Source organism: Engystomops pustulosus, chromosome 2, assembly GCF_040894005.1.
Source record: "Engystomops pustulosus chromosome 2, aEngPut4.maternal, whole genome shotgun sequence".
Lineage (NCBI taxonomy): Eukaryota > Metazoa > Chordata > Amphibia > Anura > Leptodactylidae > Engystomops > Engystomops pustulosus.
This window is the reverse complement of record NC_092412.1, coordinates 143,128,251-143,151,705: the sequence shown is the minus strand read 5'-3', so window position 1 is coordinate 143,151,705 and position 23,455 is coordinate 143,128,251. Positions and strand designations below refer to the sequence as shown.

The following is a 23,455-nucleotide window of genomic DNA, read 5'->3' as shown; positions in this document are numbered from 1 at the left end:
TGTCTAGCCCATACCAGAGCAGGAAGAGCCTAGTCCCTGCCTCTGAAGAGTGGAGCATTAGACTAGAGTTAGTGTAGTGAGGAAAAGGGGTATCATCTTACCTTTGAAGGTGATACCTGAAGCCCTACAGGACAAGCTGAAGCTTCCTACCAGGACACAGCTGCCTCCCAGCCTGCCCTCTACATCCAGGCTGGTGAACTATCTCCTGAGGCTCCCTCCAACTCACATCTCGGCACCCTACCTACCTGTTAAAGGCACGTTTGCTGCGGTTCCTGCGGTTCAAATAAAGAACTGTAAGTTGTTTTCTTCAACTTCTGTCTCCGTCTGGTCCCTGCTACTACCCCTGCCTTCATCACCGGCACCCTGTCCATCGCCCAGAGACTCACACTCGGGACATTAAGGGGTTGCCCCAGGGAGATCCGCTATAGCAGCCGCTCCCTCATCATTTCTTGCCAACACCACCCTGCTGGAGACCTGCCAGGCTGTAGGACAGCCCTCCGGTTCCCCCGTACCAAGCACCGTGACAATAGCGTGCTTAGGCCGCAACCGCCAGCCACTCCGGTACCGCGGGCCCCGGCTGTCTCCAGGCCTCACCTCAAGGGCTAGGCCCCGGTGGGGGATGTTGCAAGTGGCGTCACGAATCACAGGATATATACTTCTGTGCCTTATCCTGGCACTAAAGACTGTACTTTATTAAGAAACGATTGGGCCATTCGGGTATAGGCCCAAGTGACTTTGTGTGTTTCACATTGAACTTTATACTGCTGCCATGTGCTGTCGAGCGCCGCTCCAGCACTCAAGAGGTTAATTCCTGCAAGAACTGTGTCAGCTCTGCTACATCCGGCGCTGCTGCGCCTGAAGCATTTACCTCAGAGGCGTGTGGCGCAGCAAGTATTTCCAGCCCGCCAAATCCTCACTGGCGGGAACTCCAGAGGCGTCACTAGGCTCCGCCCCCTGCGCAAGTGGCGCGAAGTACCGTAGAGGAGGAGCTGGAGCGTGTGCGGCCGGCAACGAAGAGGGTTAATCGGCCATCTTGGATTTCGGCGCAGGCCGTGCCTGAAGCCTGCCAGCAGTGTGCGCCTCATCCGGAGTTCCGGCGCAAGTGTCCTGCGACTGGAGAACACCGCTGAGCATCACCGAGCCCTGCTGCCTGCCGGACATCGGGAACGGAGACCTTCGTGCACCGGAGCTGTCCTGTCACCACGGCTGATCCTGAGTGAGTACCGCTGGGGAAGTTAAAGGGGGGTAGAGATTGTTTCCGACGCTAGGTTATTGGCTCACCTCCCAGGGAATAGTGACTGTGTCTTAAAGTGCCCACGTCCCATTCTAGCCATCGCCCATAGCAACGGACATTGTGTAACCCTACAGACTTCCCTCAGCTAGGCCAGTCATGTCCACCCAGGACGAAGATACGGGACTGGCGCAAGTCCCGTCCCCTGGTCCCTCCTCAGGGTACCGGAGCATGTTAAGTCCTCCAGAGAGTCCCTTCAGCCCTGCTACAGCTAGTGTCCCTGGGACTCCCACCATGATGCCTCTGACTATGCCCTACTATCTGGGGGCCCCCTGGTTACCCTACTACGAGGGAGAAGCACATACTCTCCCTGAATTCAGGGACAAGTTGTTAGCCACCTTCGCCTTGCTTCCGTTCACAGAGGAACAGAAAGTGGGCATCCTCATCGGGCAGTTGAAAGGACCCGCTCTCCGGGAAGTCAAGTCTTGGCCCCGAGAACAGTGTCAGAACGTGGTCCGGATTCTTGATAGGCTACGCAACACCTTTGACAAGTGTACTGTCTCCGAGTTGAAGCAGAAATTCTTCGGGAAAAGACAGAAGCCCCAAGAGTCCCTCCGAGACTTTGCCCTCTGCCTACAGGAGACATGGAAGGCCATCACCTGCCTTGAGCCCAAAGACGCTGAAACCTCTGACCAAACCTTAAGGGAGCAATTTATCAATGGACTTGTTGATAGAAATCAAAGGTGTCAACTAAAGATCATCTCTTCTCAACATGCCCAGGCCTCCTTTCTTGAGTTTAAGGAAATTGCCATTGACATATTAGGGGACCGACCGCCTACTGGACCGCAGAAAGAGCCTGAATCCGTGGAAATGGAGGAATCTGCTCTAGCTTGCTATCCAATGCAGTCGACATCACCTACTCCTGCGGCTACGGAAGTTGCTGACTTAGCAGGACAGGTCTCTAATCTGGCGGACACCCTGAATAAAATCCTCGATCGGTTGACCCAGGTGGAAGTAACTGTCTCCGCTATGAGGAGGAAACCTCCAGAGAACCCGGTACGGTCAGCTACTCCTCGTGAATCTCCGACTAAACAGCGCCCAAAAGAAGCGAAGTCGTTAAGCACCTGGAGTCAGAAGAAACCCCGTCAGCGGTGCAGCTACTGCCATAAATATGGGCATGAAGAGAATGATTGTCGTCAGTTAAACGACAAACCCTTGGAGCTAAGGGACGACCTCCAAGGGAAGAACTTGTAAGTCCCCGAGATGCTAACTGGATGCCCAGGTTCGTGGGGACTCGCCCCATGGTTCATGTAACCATCAACGGAGTTACCCTACCGGCCTTAATTGATACCGGCTCTCAAGTGACCACCCTCCGGAGTGCTGCCTTCGAGAAATGCCGAGGAAAAGCATCCTTAATCCAGCCTCCCAAGGCTTACTTGAACATTATTGCTACGAACGGAAAACCCGTTCCCATCCGCGGCTACTGGGAGCCCACGCTAACCATTGGAGACACTGAGTTAACCAGACAGGGCGTAGTGGTGACACGTGTGCCCGAAAACGGTAACTTCTCCCTGGTACTGGGTACCAATGTCCTCCGCAACTGCTACCCTGAAGTGCTGAAGGCTCTCCACGACTCCCTGCCAACAGTGCCCAACGGTTCCCGGAAGGTAATTCAAGAGACTATGCAGGTTCTAGCGGCGCAACAGAAGTTTGCTGGCCCTAATGGAGAAATCTGCAGAGCCCGGATCAAGGATCCCCAACCTGTCCGCCTTCAACCTGGGACTGAGACGCTAGTATGGTGTCGAGCCTGCATGGGCGTCCAAGGTCAAGACTACCAGGCGATAGTAGAACCTCTACCAGCTGATGAAGACCTGCCCATTCTAGCCGCCAGGAGCCTAGTCACTGTATCCCGAGGACAAGTACCCATTCGATTACTAAATGTGGGAGACTCCCCAGTGGATCTGAGAAAGTACCAAGCCGTAGCCACTCTCTTCAGCGTGCATCCTGAAGACTTGGTGGAAACCGCTCTGTCTGCCTCCCAACAGTTGGAAGTGAAGCAAAGTGCTGAAGGTGAGCCTGCCGAGCAATCCTGGTGGCTTGAGCTCAATATTGGAGACGACGATTTTACTCCTGCTGACCAAGTACAAGGTGTCCTGGATGTCGTTATGAAGCACCACCAGGCCTTCAGCAAACACCCACTGGATTTTGGGCAGACTACTCTGATCCAACACACCATCCCTACTGGCTCTCATCCTCCTATCAAGGAACGGTACCGGCCCATCCCTCCAGCCCGCTACCAAGAGGTGAAGAAGCTGGTACAAGAGATGAAGACAGCCAACGTTATCCGGGAGAGTCACAGCCCATGGGCTGCCCCGCTGGTCCTTGTGAAGAAGAAGGATGGAACCCTTCGATTCTGTGTTGACTATAGGAAGATCAACAATATCACCCACAAGGACGCCTATCCTCTGCCTCGAATCGAGGAATCCCTCGCAGCCCTAGGGTCAGCTGCCTACTTCTCTACCCTGGACCTGACCAGTGGCTACTGGCAAGTGGCCATGGCACCGGAAGACAGAGAGAAGACGGCTTTCACCACCCCAATGGGCTTGTTCGAGTTCAACAACATGCCGTTTGGGCTATGCAATGCCCCAGGCACATTTCAACGGCTGATGGAGAGATGTTTGGGTCATCGCAACTTCGAGACCGTCCTGCTATATTTGGACGACATCATCATCTACTCCAAGACTTATGAAGACCACCTCCACCATCTGGCTGAAGTCTTCCAAATCCTGACCCAACATGGGTTGAAGGTCAAGCCATCCAAGTGCCACCTGCTACAACCTAGCGTCAAGTACCTGGGACATGTGGTGAGCGCTCATGGAATTGAGCCAGATCCAGAGAAGATTGCAGCTGTTCACGACTGGCCTACCCCATCAACCGTACGGGACATCAAAAGCTTCCTGGGATTTGCCAGTTATTACAGGCGTTTCATTCCGAAGTTTGCCCAGCTGGCGGCTCCCCTGCAAGAGCTTCTAAGGGGCCTGCCAAAAGAGAGCCAACGTTCCCGAGTAGCCATTGAGTGGACGGCCGAACGAGAAGCTGCCTTCCAGATGCTCAAGCAACGGCTGACTGAACCTCCGGTGTTGGGATATCCAGACTATAGTCTGCCTTTCACCCTATACACTGATGCCAGCAAGCAAGGTCTAGGGGCGGTACTATCCCAGCTCCAAAACGGAACTGAAAGGGTCATAGCCTACGCCAGCCGTTCCCTCCGAGAACCGGAGCAAAACGACCAGAACTATAGTTCCTTCAAGTTGGAGTTTCTGGCGTTAGTCTGGGCTGTGACCGAAAAGTTCAAGGACTACCTAGCTGCATCATCTTTCACTGTCTTCACAGACAATAATCCTTTGGCGCATCTGAACACCGCACGTCTTGGAGCACTGGAACAACGGTGGGCCTCCAGACTTGCCAATTTCAGCTCTACCATCAAGTACCGGGCTGGTAAGACCAATGACAACGCCGACGCTCTGTCCCGTCTCCCTGACCAGTGGGAGGGACCCTCCACGGATGCTCAGTGGGAAGATGTCGAGATGCCAGCGTTCTATGCCCGGTTTGTGCGTCAAGATGCCCAGAGAGTTTACTCCCTACCGACAGAGGCAGCGCCAGCTACTCCTCAAGAAGAGTCAGAGCCCCCTGCGGAAAAGGACCTCTGGATGAGTCTTCAGGCTGATAGCCGTGCCATAGGAGAAGTAATGGACTATCTCTCTAGTGGGCGAGTGCCTGAAAGAATCCGGCGCAGAAGAGCTGATGGAGAACTGTCTCAATTGTGGCGCCAGAGAAAGACTCTGAGCATGCACCAGGGGCTGCTAAAGAGAAGACTTCTGGACCCTATCACTTATGACCGGCTATACCAGATTGTGATTCCCAGGAGGGACGCCAAGATAGTACTGGAAATGTACCATGACCAGTCCGGACACTTTGGCGCTCAGAAGACTGAAGCCACCCTCCGAAGGCGATTCTTCTGGGTCAACATGAAGTCTGACATTGAAGCCTGGTGTCGAGAATGCCCAGCCTGCGCCATCGCTCGAGGAGAGCGACACAATCAAAGGGCCCCTCTCCGTCCCATTGTGAGCCAACGGCCCTTGGAGATCCTGGCATTGGACCACGTGAAGTTGGAGCCCAGCAGATCCGGTCACAGTTATGCCCTTACGATCATCGACCACTATACCAAATTTGTGGTTGCAGTACCTGTCAGAGATCTGTCTGCAAGGACCACCGCAGCGGCCCTGTGGAAGAGCTTCATCCTCCCCTATGGCTGTCCGGACCAGATCCTTACAGACCAAGGAACAGCATTTGAGTCCCAAGTCTTCCAGGAGCTGTGCACTCTATATGGCTGCAAGAAGCTGAGGACCACAGCCTATCATCCCCAAGGCAACGGGCTTTGTGAAAAGATGAACCAGACCCTAATTAATATGCTGAGGACTCTGACCCCTGCAAAAAGGGCTGACTGGCCAAAGCTGTTGCCCGAATTAGTGTACCTGTACAACAATACCAATCATTGCTCCACAGGGTACACCCCGTACTATCTGATGTTCGGGAGACACGGACATCTCCCTGCGGATATGACCTGGGACATGGAGTCCCCTGATTCCCAGTCTTTACTCCCCCAGACTGACTGGGTTCACGAACACCAGAGGCGCCTGGCGGATGCCAGAGAAGTTGTGGATCTGCGGTTGGAAGAGGCCCGAGAGAAACAAAAAAGGGACTTCGATCGTAATGCCTGTGCTGAGCCTTTTGCCCCAGGAGATCGAGTGTGGCTGCGCAACAACCATCCTACCAGTAAGCTAGATGGGCGTTGGGAGCGTGAGCCATACCTAGTTAGGGACAGTCTCTCCCCTGAAGTCTACGAGATTTCAAGAGGAGACCGTCCACCACTCCGGGTACATAGGAACCGGCTGAAGAGATGTCTTCGTCCTTTTGCCCCTATGTCTACACCTCTTACCTCGACTCCCAACTTACAGACCTCCTTGTGTTCACCTACCCCCAGTTTCTTGGAACTTGTGACTGTGCCTCAATTCTGTTTTGTTTCCACTCCAGTAAGAGGTACCTCGCAGAGACCATCATCCCCACCGCAGTCTCCAATACTGCTGCCTGTGGAGGATGATCCGGCTCCACTGTCTGCAACCCCTGAAACATCAGAGGCAGCTGAGACTCCGACTCCAGCGCCTGAATCAGAGGACGACGATGAGGAGATTGTTATCTTCTCCAGGCCGGAACTTCGAAGGTCTCAAAGGGAGACAAAAGGTAAAGCTCCTGCGTACCTGCAGGAGTACCAACTGGTGACCCGCAGGAGCAGGAGGCAGGTACGTTTTTCTGACACCGAAGTACTTACCACCGAAGAAGATGCAGAGTAACCCCTGAAGGGCTGTAGCCCACTTCAGGTACTGTACATATTGTGTATATTTCTGTCCTTACCCCAAAGAGCCAGAGACTTTCCTGAGACTCTCACCTTTATTTATCTCAGTCAAGAGACTCTCCTTGAACTGCCTACTGTCAAGTGCTATGATAGCACCCTTCCTCTGCCACAGCAGAGATTCCTTCAAAGGACTCTGTCCCTCTACCCCTAGAGGAGACCCTTTGCATCTTTATTGCACTTTTCCCCACATCAAGGGCTGTACCCAGAAGATGGACTTTGCTATTAAAGACCTTCTGTGAGACTTTTGCCAACTCCAAGGAAAAGTTGCTACTTCATTGACTTATTTTTATATTGCATTTAATGCCTTCCTTTTAGGTGTGGACATTCTGCTTGCACTTTTTATGCCTTTCCTTTGCAGGAAAAGAGACATTTGCTATCGTGCTACCCTGAGTAGCCTATCTATCTGTAACGTTATGTTATAAGATGTGTACCCATTGGGCTGCTAAGCCAATGTGAATTAACCTGTTTGCACACTGTCATATATGCCAGTAGTCTGCATTAACCCTTTCCTAGGCTTTTCAGGTTGTAGAGTGGCTGTGTCGGACCGTCTCTATGTAGTACAATGTTTTATTGTGTCGCATATGCTAACGCAATGCAGATAGACACCTTATATAATTGCCGCCAGGGAAGAAGTGTTGATAAAACAAATATACAGGCCTTGGTGCAAGGAGTGGATTACAGGACATGACACCACACCTTTCCTACTGTACAGTTCGGTTTAATGGTGTCAGCGACCAACTGTCATACAGCTACATATTTTTGTCTTAGTCCGACACCAACCCAGGTGCCTGTCTCCAGGACCATGGGCGGTTTGTCCCTACACCTCACATAGCCTGCACTTCCCAGAAGTGCCCTTAGCCCCCTCTGTGCCCCAAAACATCTGTAGTCGAGCCGAGGGCGGCTCTTTCAATTGCCCCCGGGGTATGCAACACCCTCGCCGATGCAATGGCGAGGTAGGGTTTGCGAATACGTCCCACCTGCATGTAATCCCATTACACTACATGGTTCTGATAGGACATAGGGATATTGCAGTGGTGAATCCTGCCTGGCAAGGCAGGAGTTAAGTATTTTGTATAATGCCAGATGCTGTTATCCAATGATATGTGTTACATCCTGTGCTCTGTAAGCTGAGATGTGATTGGAGGAGCAGCCACCACCTGACCAAAGGGAGGTAATTAAACTCTCTGGCTAGGAATGTTCTGGAGAACAGTTTAGTCTGAGCTCAGCTCAGATCAGAACATTAGAGGATTATTCTAGTGTGGAATCCTAGGAGAATCAGTGAGTGAGTGAGAAATCTCTGTCTAGCCCATACCAGAGCAGGAAGAGCCTAGCCCCTGCCTCTGAAGAGTGGAGCATTAGACTAGAGTTAGTGTAGTGAGGAAAAGGGGTATCATCTTACCTTTGAAGGTGATACCTGAAGCCCTACAGGACAAGCTGAAGCTTCCTACCAGGACACAGCTGCCTCCCAGCCTGCCCTCTACATCCAGGCTGGTGAACTATCTCCTGAGGCTCCCTCCAACTCACATCTCGGCACCCTACCTACCTGTTAAAGGCACGTTTGCTGCGGTTCCTGCGGTTCAAATAAAGAACTGTAAGTTGTTTTCTTCAACTTCTGTCTCCGTCTGGTCCCTGCTACTACCCCTGCCTTCATCACCGGCACCCTGTCCATCGCCCAGAGACTCACACTCGGGACATTAAGGGGTTGCCCCAGGGAGATCCGCTATAGCAGCCGCTCCCTCATCATTTCTTGCCAACACCACCCTGCTGGAGACCTGCCAGGCTGTAGGACAGCCCTCCGGTTCCCCCGTACCAAGCACCGTGACAATAGCGTGCTTAGGCCGCAACCGCCAGCCACTCCGGTACCGCGGGCCCCGGCTGTCTCCAGGCCTCACCTCAAGGGCTAGGCCCCGGTGGGGGATGTTGCATATCCATCTATCTATCACATATCCATCTATCTATCTATCTATCTATCACATATCTATCTATCTCTCTATCACATATCTATCTATCTCTCTATCTCCTATCTCTCTATCACATATCCATCTATCTATCACATATCCATCTATCTATCTATCTAGCTATCACATATCCATCTATCTATCTATCACATATCTATCACATATCCATCTATCTATCACATATCCATCTATCTATCTATCTATCTATCTATCTATCTATCTATCTATATATCTATCTATCACATATCCATCTATCTATCACATATCTATCACATATCCATCTATCTATCTATCTATCTATCACATATCTATCTATCTATCTATCTATCTATCTATCTATCTATCTATCACATATCTATCACATATCCATCTATCTATCTATCTATCTATCAATCACATATCTATCTATCTATCTATCTATCTATCTATCTATCTATCTATCTATGTCCTATCTATCTATCTATCTATCTATCTATCTATCTATCTATCTATCTATCACATATCCATCTATCTATCTATCTATCTATCACATATCTATCTATCTATCTATCTATCTATCTATCTATCTATCTATCTATCTATCTATCTATCTATCACATATCTATCACATATCCATCTATCTATCTATCTATCTATCAATCACATATCTATCTATCTATCTATCTCTCTATCTATCTATGTCCTATCTATCTATCTATCTATCACATATCTATCTATCTATCTATCTATCTATCTATCACATATCTATCTATCTAGTGATTTGGTTGCAATTCCTTAAAAAAATACACAGAAAGAGATTCAATCAACATGCAAAAATACAAAAGTTTATTAGTAAAAGTCATAAAAACAACTATTGCACCTAATTTTGTACAATCAATGCATACAAGAAGAGCAAAACAATGTATTCTCACAGCATCATGGTCGGTCAGGCGGACAGTAAAGTGTAAATATGTCGGAGGTCTAGAAAAATGCAGGGACGGCAAACTCCATGCGTATCCTCACTTCAAAGTGACTTCCTCAGGGGTAAGTGGCACTTTGGAGTGACGATACACATGGGGTTTGCCTCCCCTGCAACCACCTAGACTTCCACCATGCATGTCAGCCTGACCGACCATGATGCTGTGAGAATACATAGTACATGTGTACTATGTGCAGTGTCCTGTGTAGTGTGCAGGGGGCGCCAGATTCAGGATTACTGCGCACATTCTTCATGAATCTGGTGCCCCCTGCACTGCTTTGACAGACTGCACCAACTTTTTTTGGTGCACTTTTAACATGGGGCGTATGACACATTTCTATTGGACTTCTATTGGATCAGTAAATGCAGGGACTATTTGAGCACAGCGGGTGGAAGGAGACTCTGAAGGCTGAGCGCTCTGTAGCACTGAGGTGTGCAATAACTGCCGCTGTCAGTGCTGTGCATGTGCCTGGCCCCTCCCACATCTGCTTCTGTGTGGAACAGAGTAGAGGCTGAACACGCATCATAATAACAAATAGAAAGGTATTTTTACTTCCAGGTAACCATTACAAATAGATTTTTGAAATATTTTAACCTCTTTGACAGCTTTTTGTAGCCAATTGTTTCGTGGCGTAACCCCTTTAAATATGGATTGGTCTGGAGTTTTTGTGACATTTAGCACACCTGGAATAGAAGATAAATGTGTCTTACTGACGAAAAACAAATGTCCCCAAAAAGGTACAAAATTTGAAATGTGCCAAAAAATTTCTCAAAAAAGACAGAAAAAACAGAAAAAAATAAATATAAATAACCCCCTAGGCATTTTTTGTCTTGGGCCTGCAATTTACACACATATATTGTTATTTTCTTGGAAGTGGCACAGTGGTATTCGGTAGATCCTTAAAGTACTTTACTTTAGCCAGTATAGTACCTCAGTACCTATAGTGCCTCAGATTATATAATATATGCAAGACAGTGAGCTATCACCACATTGTAATGAATGAGGAAGAAAATCCCCATATACTGCCATACAGAAGTATGCCAGTTTATGGTAGGATCAATCGGACAAGCTAGGGTTAAAGTACCCTAGGTCGTACAGTCCTAAAAATGGTAGCATTGAAAACTTCATTAGAAGTCGCAAAAAATGACACTACCCACAGCTCCTTACACCAGAGTATGAAAAAGTTACTAGCGCCCGAAATGGCAAAATAAAAAAAAAATTTCTACACAAGTTTTTACTTTTTGTAAATGTATGAAAAGATTATAAAACCTATACAAACATCGTATCCCCATGATCACACCGACCCAAATAATAAAGTAGAAATGTCATTTGGGGCGCAGTGAAAGCCAGAAATTCCAAGCCCACAAAAAAACACTGCAAATGCGTTTTTTCACCAATTTCACTGCATTTTGAATATTTTTCTAGCTTCCCAGTACACGGCATGGAATATTAAATACCACCACTATGAAGTTTTGCAACAAAACAGGCTATACAAATTTTTAAAACCATGAGACCTATCTAGTATCTGTCCCCTTCCTAATAAGGCTCTTTTTTAAGGAAAATTGTTAGATATACCCAATGTACGCTGGGTATATTTGCTAGAATAATTGAAGATTTGCTGCTGTGTGACTCATAGTGGCAGGTGCCACACTCAGCATCCAATAGGATTGCAGGATATTACTTCAGTGCAGGGAAAAAAAATGTCAGTTGGTGGCAGTCTGTGAATGCTCTTACAGAGATAAGACAGGTTCCATTTCTTGCTCCAAGCGATTTAGGATTTGCTGTTATCAACAAAAACCCAGATTCACATCATCAAGCTAGAAGATCTACTGACAACTACAAGTCAAGAGAGAAGAGAATACATGAGGGAGCCTTTCCGGAAGAGAAAGAGGCAGGACGAGACTTCATCATCTGCCCAGCAGGAGCCTGCCCACAAGAGGAGGAAGGATGACCTGACCCAGCTGGACAAGGAGATGGTGGCTTTTCTCCATCTCCTGGAGGATAGACTCATCAGGCTTTTCCATGCCAGTGACAGCCGCAGGAAGTTATCAGATAAATATCTCCTGGCAATGGTGTGTGAGTATTTCAGAAGAGCAGCAATACCCACTGATGAATACAGAAGCCTCTTCTTCCCAGCACTCTTCTTGACCAACCAGTTTGAGGAGGAAGAATTAGAAATTCGCAGACAGATCTACCCCTGGGCCTTAGGATGCTCCTGGACTCTGAACAGAGAACAACTGCTCCATGAACGCAACCTACTATTCCACTGAATTGGATATAGAGCTTGGGTAGACCTGGCAGGTGCCACACTCAGCAGCCAATAGGATTGCAGGATGTTACTTCAGTGCAGGAAAAAAAATGTCAGTTGCTGGCAGTCTGTGAATGCTCTTACAGAGATAAGACAGGTTCCATTTCTTGCTCCAAGCGATTTAGGATTTTCTGCTATCAACAAAAACCCAGATTCACATCATCAAGCTAGAAGATCTACTGACAACTACAAGTCAAGAGAAAAGAGAATACATGAGGGAGCCTTTCTGGAAGAGAAAGAGGCAGGACGAGACTTCATCATCTGCCCAGCAGGAGCCTGCCCACAAGAGGAAGAAGGATAACCTGACCCAACTGGACAAGGAGATGGCAGCTTTCCTCCATCTCCTGGAGGATAGACTCATCAGGCTTTTCCTTGCCAGTGACAGCCGCAGGAAGTTATCAGATAAATATCTCCTGGCAATGGTGTGTGAGTATTTCAGAAGAGCAGCAATACCCACTGATGAATACAGAAGCCTCTTCTTCCCAGCACTCTTCTTGACCAACTAGTTTGAGGAGGAAGAATTAGAAATTCGCAGACAGATCTACCCCTGGGCCTTAGGATGCTCCTGGACTCTGAACAGAGAACAACTGCTCCATGAACGCAACCTGCTATTCCACTGAATTGGATATAGAGCTTGGGTAGACCTGGCAGGTGCCACACTCAGCAGCCAATAGGATTGCAGGATATTACTTCAGTGCAGGAAAAAAAATGTCAGTTGGTGGCAGTCTGTGAATGCTCTTACAGAGATAAGACAGGTTCCATTTCTTGCTCCAAGCGATTTAGGATTTGCTGTTATCAACAAAAACCCAGATTCACATCATCAAGCTAGAAGATCTACTGACAACTACAAGTCAAGAGAGAAGAGAATACATGAGGGAGCCTTTCCGGAAGAGAAAGAGGCAGGACGAGACTTCATCATCTGCCCAGCAGGAGCCTGCCCACAAGAGGAGGAAGGATGACCTGACCCAGCTGGACAAGGAGATGGTGGCTTTTCTCCATCTCCTGGAGGATAGACTTATCAGGCTTTTCCATGCCAGTGACAGCCGCAGGAAGTTATCAGATAAATATCTCCTGGCAATGGTGTGTGAGTATTTCAGAAGAGCAGCAATACCCACTGATGAATACAGAAGCCTCTTCTTCCCAGCACTCTTCTTGACCAACCAGTTTGAGGAGGAAGAATTAGAAATTCGCAGACAGATCTACCCCTGGGCCTTAGGATGCTCCTGGACTCTGAACAGAGAACAACTGCTCCATGAACGCAACCTACTATTCCACTGAATTGGATATAGAGCTTGGGTAGACCTGGCAGGTGCCACACTCAGCAGCCAATAGGATTGCAGGATGTTACTTCAGTGCAGGAAAAAAAATGTCAGTTGGTGGCAGTCTGTGAATGCTCTTACAGAGATAAGACAGGTTCCATTTCTTGCTCCAAGCGATTTAGGATTTTCTGCTATCAACAAAAACCCAGATTCACATCATCAAGCTAGAAGATCTACTGACAACTACAAGTCAAGAGAGAAGAGAATACATGAGGGAGCCTTTCCGGAAGAGAAAGAGGCAGGACGAGACTTCATCATCTGCCCAGCAGGAGCCTGCCCACAAGAGGAAGAAGGATAACCTGACCCAGCTGGACAAGGAGATGGCAGCTTTCCTCCATCTCCTGATGGATAGACTCATCAGGCTTTTCCATGCTAGTGACAGCCGCAGGAAGTTATCAGATAAATATCTCCTCGCAATGGTGTGTGAGTATTTCAGAAGAGCAGCAATACCCACTGATGAATACAGAAGCCTCTTCTTCCCAGCACTCTTCTTGACCAACTAGTTTGAGGAGGAAGAATTAGAAATTCGCAGACAGATCTACCCCTGGGCCTTAGGAGGCTCCTGGACTCTGAACAGAGAACAACTGCTCCATGAACGCAACCTGCTATTCCACTGAATTGGATATAGAGCTTGGGTAGACCTGGCAGGTGCCACACTCAGCAGCCAATAGGATTGCAGGATATTACTTCAGTGCAGGAAAAAAAATGTCAGTTGGTGCCAGTCTGTGAATGCTCTTACAGAGATAAGACAGGTTCTATTTCTTGCTCCAAGCGATTTAGGATTTTCTGCTATCAACAAAAACCCGGATTCACATCATCAAGCTAGAAGATCTACTAACAACTACAAGTCAAGAGAGAAGAGAAGACATGAGAGAGCTTTTCCGGAAGAGAAAGAGGCAGGACACCTGCCCACAAGAGGAGGAAGAATGACCTGACCCAGCTGGACAAGGAGATGGCGGCTTTCCTCTATCTCCTGGTGGATAGACTCATCAGGCTTTTCCATGCCAGTGACTGCCGCAGGAAGTTATCAGATAAATATCTCCTGGCAATGGTGTGTGAGTATTTCAGAAGAGCAGCAATACCCACTGATGAATACAGAAGCCTCTTCTTCCCAACACTCTTCTTGACCAACCTGTTTGTGGGGGAAGAATTAGAAATTCGCAGACAGATCTACCCCTGGGCCTTAGGATGCTCCTGGACTCTGAACAGAGAACAACTGCTCTATGAACGCAACCTGCTGTTCCAGCGAATTCGATATAGAGCTTGGGTAGACCTGTCCACCTGTCACCTGATAATGGCCCAGGATCCTATGCATTGGGGCGTGGATGAGAGAGAGACCAATCCCTGTTCCTGAACCCAGAAAAGAGGAGAGACAGTCCACCAGCTTTGGCTTCCGCTGCGTGATTATCTAAATTCAGCCGTTAAAGGGAAAAGCCATCTCTATATCCACCGATGCCAGATTGCTGGATGACAGCTGCAAGATAAACATGGAGAAGAAGACCTAGGAGCCAATAATGATGAAGCCACACTCTCTGCGAGAAAAGTAATGGCAACCTTTAGTGGGTTATGTGTCGGTGGAGGAGGTATAGCAGCTCAGGATAAAATGAAAGGTAGCTAGGCGACACATAGACTGTGGGGTTGAGGGGTGAGTTATTCTTCTGTGGCACACCCCATGTAACAATTAAAAACTGTAGCAAAACAGTTGATGACATATTGTCATCTAGTGGTGCAAACTAGATCTGCACATCTTAATACAATTATCAACTCCTTACAGTTTTCTAGATATCTGAATGCTTTCCTGATAAAGAAAGCTTCTTTGTTTACTTCCAGTGGATATAAATCTGTCCCTGTGATATGATGGACATGTAGGTGCACAATCTGTTATTATCACAGAGAGCAATAGGAGTTGTGTGATACTAATGGCTCGTGCACCAGCACCTCCATCACATCATATGGACAGATTTCTATTTTTATTTCTATTTTTATTTTTTTATATTTTATTTATATATTTTTATAAATAACCATGAGGAATTGATCCAGAAAGTATATAGGAAATTTGTATAACTTTTCCTTACACAAATCATATCAAATATTTGCTGAAAGTGAACAACCCCTTTAACCCCTTTCAGAGGCTACTTCATTACTATAAACAATCTATTTGTGACATGTAGAGATATATAGAGAGATGACGTGTATTTTTACTCAAATGTAAGCAAATTTCTATGACATTTTCAAACAAATTAAAGCAAATTTTGAATGAGAGAATAAATAGAAGTTTTATGTTTTGTAAGAGGTTCATTTATGTGCTTTAAGCTTAAGCATTCTTCTTTATAATAAAATTGATTACAGAACCTCTAGCCAGTTATTTGGTCTCACTACTTTTTGGTAAAACCTATAGGAGAAGATAACAGAGAGTTACAGCAGACAGGAGATGCTACAGAACCATTAAGGGTACTGTGTGTACCTGAAACACATAGGTTTTTGCTTCCTCCACAGGGTCAAGGGGTTATGCCGTGTATACCTTTTCAATAAAGTCTGGACGGACAAGAATTTTTTACCTATCACCGGTGCAGAGTTTCTTTTCTTTGCCACTAGATTATACCCAAACAAACAATTACAGCATTTTTTCAATACAATTTCCTAGATTATTAGATCCTCCCGCCAGAAATAGCATTTTACTACAGTACATTAGTGTGTCTCCATCTAGTGGTGAAGTCGGGAAATACAGGAGTGAAATCACTGGTGACAGGAGTGGAAAGGGAAATGCTGACGTAGCCCTGCAGATTTTAGGCCAGTGAGGGAGTAACTGCCCTGTATTCTTGTATTCTCCCAGCCTCCTCTATCTGAAGAGGAAAACATCAAGCAGGGGCTTCCATTTTACAGGCTGATCGGTAAATGAACTAATCCTGATAACTGTATTTGCTGTACATGTTGTTACTCACCCACTTGCAGATGATAAGCATAGGGTACAGTGAAAAAACTGCTTAACCCCTGTTAGTAAACCTTGTATAATGTTTCTGGATGATTTCCAAGAATTAAGGGAACAGTGTAGGCTTAGTTGTTAGGAAGCCTAATATTATATAATAATACTGCTTTAGAAACAACATTGTGGGATAACATTGTAGGATTCTGGCTGCTTCTGTCTTTGCAGGGGTCACAAGGGGTTGAGGGCAGTGTAATGCCCTGTATTCCCTGTTACGGGTTTTATTCCACTACTTATGAAGGATTATCTATATGATAACAGCATATTGTAAACACCACTCCATTATCTAACCCCCACAGACCTCGGCACATTAGCCCTCATTTTTCTATTTACAGGCATTTTCCAATACAGGTCCCATTTATTTATGTGGGGTTGCATTTGATAATGAATGTCTCCCCGCGGTGGACATATAAACCTGTCATGTAGTGTTTATCTGTCCCACTATAGACACCATCAGTAGTGTCTGCTCTGGCATAAAACAACTTGATAAACATAACTATGTGAACTGAGCCTTACAAATTTGCACCAATCTACTTTATGGGACAGTAAAAACTTATACACTCAGGGGGATATATATTATAAGTCTGTGCTCGTGATAGCCCTGCTGCTGCTCTTTCACAGTCCGATACATCAAGAGGCTCCGGCCTCTTGATGTAACTGGCAAGGTCGTACACAGCGTTTATTTCTACGCCAGGCCCTGCCACAGCAGTAAAGAAGATGGTGGCCGCTGCTTTGCCCAGGCACTGAAAGAATTCACATCTATCTATACTTATATATCATCTTTCATATTTATCTTTTATCATCAGTCTACCTATCATCTGTCTATCTCCTATAAAATTCTCCTACAGTCCCATAGTACAGTTTGTAGTACCATACTACTGTGTGTAAACTACAAAGGGAGCATCTTACTGACTGTGATTTTCATAAAATAGTTTTATTTTGGGGCCCCACTTTTAGCTTTCCCAGGTCACCACTTTTTCTAAAACCGGACCTGCTGACACCGCTTGCAAAAGTAGTTGTAGAAAGAAGAAATTAGGTGCACCATCAGATGTGGCCAAGTCTCTGTTCCACAGAAAAGTTGATTTGCATAAATATAAAAACAGAATTTGGTTTAGAAACAAGAATACCTGGGAAGCTTATGAAGTGTGCTTACACAATGCTGATTTTACTTATTGAACAATAAAGGAGATGGTAAAATATCTATAAATGTGTATTAGCTGAACCTATGTGTTTTGTCAGGCCCTCCACTTGTGGCACATGGCAGTGAAGATAAAGGTACTAACTTTCTGATCCTTATTTCATGTGAAGATATACCAGAGGTGCCTGGCAGTCGGAAGACTAAGACATTTTAGATTTTTAATTACAGTAATTCTTCAATTTTAAAATGATTCAATTTTGTATGTGTAGATGCAGTTATGGACCAGTCTATAGCAATTCAGGACTCACTGGATAAAGGAGAGAATTGCATTGCAGTATACTTTTTATTATTATGTCTACAATATTCTCAAATGGATATGATTTCATTATCCCAAGTAGAGAAACTTATTACAGACACATGATGTGTAAATCCATGATGCAGCACTTAATAGCCTGTCATGGGCCCTCACTTTTATATCAGATCATTGCCTCCATATTTAAAGGAAATGTATCACCAGCAGGGGCGTAACTTGATGGTGCGGTCGCAACCGGGCCCAGGAGGCTTAGCGGGCCCATAAGGTGTCAATTTCCATTATGAGGAGACATGTATTATAAACCATAGATTATAATCGGGGGCCTGGTACAGACTTTGCACTGCAGCCTGTCAACTTCAAGTTACGCCACTGACCACGAGGATGAAGGACTGTAAACTAAGCACACTTACATGCTGGTGTGTATCCCCTCTGGCAGGATCTGATCTTCTTTTAGCTTCTTTTGCCCTAGTTTAAATAAATTATTCTATTATTATATTATTATTCTTTCTCAATAACAATGGCATAAGAAGCTAAAAGAAGAGTGGATCCTGCCACAGGGGGACACACCCGTATATAAATGTACATGGTTTACAATCCTTCATCCTGGTTGTAGTTTTCCTTTAAACAGAGAAAAATATGGTGTGTTTTTCTAATGAGAAAATTAAAGATTTGTCTATAAAATATTATAGAAACTTTACATTTGTTGCAGCATGTTGAACCTCTATTAACTGTGAGTATAAGGTAAAGGGTCTTTAACCTTTTATCACTGCCACTTGTTTTCAGCTTAGTGACCAGACTCGATTTTTAGAATCTGACACATGTCACAATATTTGGTTATAACTGCAGAAGCTTTAACATATTCAGTTGATTTTGAGATTGCTTTCTCGTGACACATTGTACTTCATGTTAATTGTAAAATTCAAGTGATAAGTTTTGCGTTTCGTTCTGAAAAAAATTAAAATATGGCAAAAGTTCAGAAAAATTCTTCATTTCCAAAGTTTGAAATGTTCTGCTTTCCAGGCAGATAGTTAAAATACGTAAAAAGCAGATAAGAATGTCTTCTTTATGTTGGGTTGATATTTTATGTGTCCTCTAATGTTTCTAGGATGTTATGAGGATTAGAACTTTAGGTGCGATTTTTCTAATTTTCATGAAAGTCGAAAAAATTCACATTTCGCGGGAAAACTAAATAATAGTAAAACCCCATAAATGACCCCATCCGCCTATGGAAAATACACCCTTTAATGTATGTAACGCATGTGTTTTTCTCATGAGAAGATTAAAGATCTGTATATGAAATATTATAGAAACTTTACATTTGTTGCAGCATGTTGAACCTCAAGGAACTGTGAATATAAGGTAAAGGTTCTTTAAATTGCTTTCCACTGATATTATCCATCATTAGAACCTGTCAGAGCACTCCCAATAAAATACTTTCTGGAGCAGTATGCAAGTTGGCTGATATTAGCCAAAACAGAGATACCCATTTGCAAACTGCCCCATTTTGCCCCTCGTACAGAGCACAGTTGAAGTGCTTTTATATGTTTTCCCCATGGAGCATTGAATTAAAATGGGTCTCCATACACTGCTTTGTCTCTTCAACAAGAAATGCATTCACATGACCATATGGGGGGCGCTTGCGGCCGTTGTCATGGTGGGCACATGTGACATGTCTTATCTTTCCCTGTGTGCATGGCCCGTATGGCGCGCATATCTATGGAGAGGGGAGGAGTCACCTTTTTTGAGAAAATAAAGAAAAAACAAATAATTTTCCACTTTTCAATCATTAGTTGTCTATATGGATATGGTTATTTACCATTTTTTTTCCAGAATCACTCCAGTGAAACTGGATCCAGTAAAAACAACAGATATTAAACCATGGAAAAACATTTCTGCATGTTACTTGTTGTCAGGCTCCAGGGGTAGTGAACCCACTGGACCACCATCAACAATGACGTAAGCCGACACCAGGGACTGGAATGTAAGTGGTAACCGGTTTTCACCAGAGCCCGCAGGTAGGACGCTGCGGTGTGGTACCACCAGGTTGTTTCACAGGTGCTACTTTGTCCGACGTGGCAGCCAAGGTAAGGTACAAACACGACAAGAATCATGGTCGGGTACAGGCAGGAGGTCGAGACAGGCAGCACAAGATCAAGCACACATGGCATCATATGCTCACTATAAAATCTGAAGGAGCTGAAAAAATCCATGTACAGTGATTTAGGAAAACCTTTTGACTCTGAATTAAGAGATCCAGTTTAGCGCTGAGCCCCCTTTCTGTTTAGGAATAACTTACAAAAGGTTTATAAGATACCAGTTATCCCCATCATTTATGTCACTTTGTACTATGCCTGTATTAGAAAAATCATTGAATTTTATCCATTTTAAAGGATTTATAATCCTTGACTTACATATATTCTATTATGCTGTACAATGTGTCTTAATCACCCCTCACAGCAATGAAAGCAGACTCATGGGACTGGTGGAAAGCAAAGAGACAGCAGCGTAAGTATGAAAAACATAATCATTGAACATTTTTAACGATTGTACTTGAAGAAGTAGTGCCACAGAAGTTTTTAGTTGTTTAATAGTTAAATTAGTATTCCCATTTCAGCAAATAAATGTTATTGTTTGTATGATGAAAAGCTATGAAAGTTTACAATACATTCTCTACATCAATTCCTCATATTTCTATATCTCCCATCAGGAAGCTTCATTGTTTACTACCAATGGACATAAATCAGTCCATGTCATGTGTTGATCTGATGTCACACAGGTACACGCAGGGCTTGGACGAGGCATTTTAGATTCCTAGGCAGACAAGCAAAATTGCACACTTGCTCCCAGTATACAGGTAGCCAAGCAAGTGCCCCCACGATAAAGGTAGCCCAGGCTAGCACATGCCCCAATGTATCCAAGTATACAGGTAGCCCATACCAGTACTTACACCCGGTATATAGGTAGCCCAGCACAAGCCTCGAGTATATAAGTAGCCCAGAACCCGCTCTCATTATATAGGTAGCTCATGCCAGCACATGCCCCCTGGATATAGGTAGCCCAGTACATGTCTCCAGTATATATAAAACCCAGCACATGCCTCTAATATATAAGTAGCCCAGGACATGACCCCAGTATAAAGGTAGCCCATGCCATCACATGCCCCCAGTATATAGGTAGACTATGCCAACCCATGCCTCCAGTATATAGGTAGCTCAATGCCCGCCTATACTCCCAGTATATATCCAGCCCATGTCCCCAGTATATAGACAGTCCCTTTCCTCTGTATGTAGATGCACAGACCACTGATTGCTATTGAGGGCCAGGACGGCCCCTGCCAGGGTAGAAGGTGAGGGTGGTGCCCTAGGTGAACGCTTACCCTCGCCTACCCCTTGTCCCGTCCATGAGTGCACGGCTTTTTATAACACAAAGCTCTGATTAGTATCTGCTGTACTAATGAGCTGTGTATCTGTATGACAATGGACATATTTCTATCTACAACAGTAAACAATTAAGCTTTCTATAGAATGACAGCAAGCAGATATATAAATCATCATCATAGATAAAAAAAAAAACTTTATTTGCTGAAACGGGAACACTGCTTTAAAATATTGTTATTCCTCATGGGCAACAATTTTTCCTCCTGGTGAGCTTTTAGTTGATGTCATTATATTTCTTCAATTATGACAGGGTTGTTCTATGCTTGTCTACACAGAGTTTTCTTATACAAGCACAAAAGAATGGCTCTCAGTGCAGAGGATGTGTCGCTGGATGTCATCTTCCCAGTGGCCAAAGGAATTACCATTGAAGAAGGTAAACTAACCTACCAGATAGGTCAGTCATACCAGAATAATGACAATTATTTCATTTATATGTCATAAATAGATTATAGACCCCATCCCTGCAGCAAGTTTGAATGGAGAGAATTAGTTAGAATAAGTCACACATGTACATCCGTGCTCCGTTCAAATCTATCGGGGGCAGAGAGTATAGTCACCGTTATTATTTCACTACTATAGAGTTGAATGGAGAGTGGCAACATTTTAGAGTAAAAAGTAAAGTAGATTCTGCTCCTCCATAGATGATAGATCCAAATGTGTGTTTTCAACCCGTGCACAGGATAGGGGCAATAGGGAGTTGAAATAGAACTCCAAAATGCTGCGTTGGTCTTCAGCATGCAACAGTAGTGAAAATAAAATAATGTTCTCTCCACGTTAAAACATCTTCAGTTTATTAAATCCATCAAACCACAGCAAAATATGCAGGATTCATGTCAAAAGGACTTACGCGTTTTGAAATTTTAAAAATAGTTCTTAATTAGACTGTGATTAGGAATTAACTATTTTTAATAGTTCAAAATATGTTTGTCCTTTTAACATGAATCCTGCACATTTTGTCATGTTTTAATGGATTTAATAAACTGAAGATGTTTTAACCTTGCTGCAGAGAACATTTTTTGATTTTCACTTGTGGCCACGTATGCTCATTGTTGGAAGGGGGTCTGCAGATAACCTTTCCTGGATCCACATCTATAATAATCCTTACAATTATAATTCCTTCAGTTCTGAGTCTCTATTTTTTTATTATTTTACTGTACTAATTATAGGTCATACTGAGCTGTATGAATTTTTCTTGTATACAGTCATATAGTTGTACATGTAGTTGTCTACTGTTGCCAGTAGGTGGCAGATCGGAGTAAGTCATGATGATAAAATCTGTTTTACCTTTGAATCTTTGTAGTGACTCCAGATGAGGGATTCCATGTCATTGGTAAGTCATTTATTGTAACTTTGAGCATAAAATGTAATGATGGCCGTGAACTACTTATGGTTATTATGTGAAAAGATTATGGGACTCATTTACTAAGGGCTCCGCGGCCGCACTTTCGTCGGGATTCCCGAGTTTTTCAGTTTTGCGCCGAATTCTGCCGGGATTTTGGCGCACGCAATCGGATTTCGAAGCAATGGTCCCGGCTTTCACGCTGAAAAAATCGGGGGGGGGGGGGGCGTGGCTGTCGGAAAACCCGATGGATTCGGAAAAACCGCAGGATTTAAAAAACTAATTGTGTTGCAAAATCACTCACATGCACCAGGAATAGGTTGGTGAACTCCGGTGGACCTCGGCGCAGCAGCGACACCTGGTGGACATCGGGTGCACGACCTTAGTGAATCGCCGGAAGACCCGAATCCTCGTCGGAGAGCGTGCCGCTGGATCGCCATAGGACTGGGTAAGTAAATGACCCCCAATGTATTTATTCTTGTGATTATATTCTTGTGATATGAGCTAATATGTAGCTGGGGTGTACATGACCATCTTGTACATGTATATATGCATATCCATCACTGATCTATTTATATATAATGATCCTGTGTAATATAAGTAATAAAACCTAAGTTCATCTATTTTTCTAACTATCCTTCAGGATCTGACATCATGGTGAAGATAAAGACCCAAGGAACTGAGTTTGTGATTGAGCTTCCATTTGGTTCTAACACACAGGAATTTCTGCAAAAAGTCTATCAGTCTCTTCAAGGTAAGAATGCAATGTTTTTTTGGAGGAGGGTTACAAAGTACAATATATTACAATACAATATACATATAATTCAGCCTAATTTACATTTATGAGCACTATATGGTTCATCATTGTATTGTGCTCCCTGTATTTGTTGTATTTTGAAAATAAAAAATTAACCCTTTAGTGACGCGGTCTGAAAAGGATCAAGTGACTGGAGATTTTTAGAGAATTTTTGTAAACGCTGGTTTAACGTCAATCATT

At 44.8% G+C, this 23,455-nt stretch overlaps 1 protein-coding gene across 1 annotated transcript in view; it reads left to right on the top strand.

Annotated features, from left to right (window-relative positions):
* The first annotated feature begins 16,061 nt into the window (after nt 1-16,061).
* The window catches only part of INPP5B (inositol polyphosphate-5-phosphatase B), a 54,798-nt gene continuing 47,404 nt past the window's right edge, over nt 16,062-23,455 (top strand). Inside the window, exons 1-6 of the mRNA XM_072136742.1 lie at nt 16,062-16,139; nt 17,639-17,704; nt 20,109-20,187; nt 21,395-21,492; nt 22,420-22,449; nt 23,102-23,212. Of these exons, the coding sequence (XP_071992843.1) occupies nt 17,647-17,704; nt 20,109-20,187; nt 21,395-21,492; nt 22,420-22,449; nt 23,102-23,212 (376 nt within the window). The 5' untranslated portion in view covers nt 16,062-16,139; nt 17,639-17,646. The remainder of the gene's footprint in view (nt 16,140-17,638; nt 17,705-20,108; nt 20,188-21,394; nt 21,493-22,419; nt 22,450-23,101; nt 23,213-23,455) is intronic.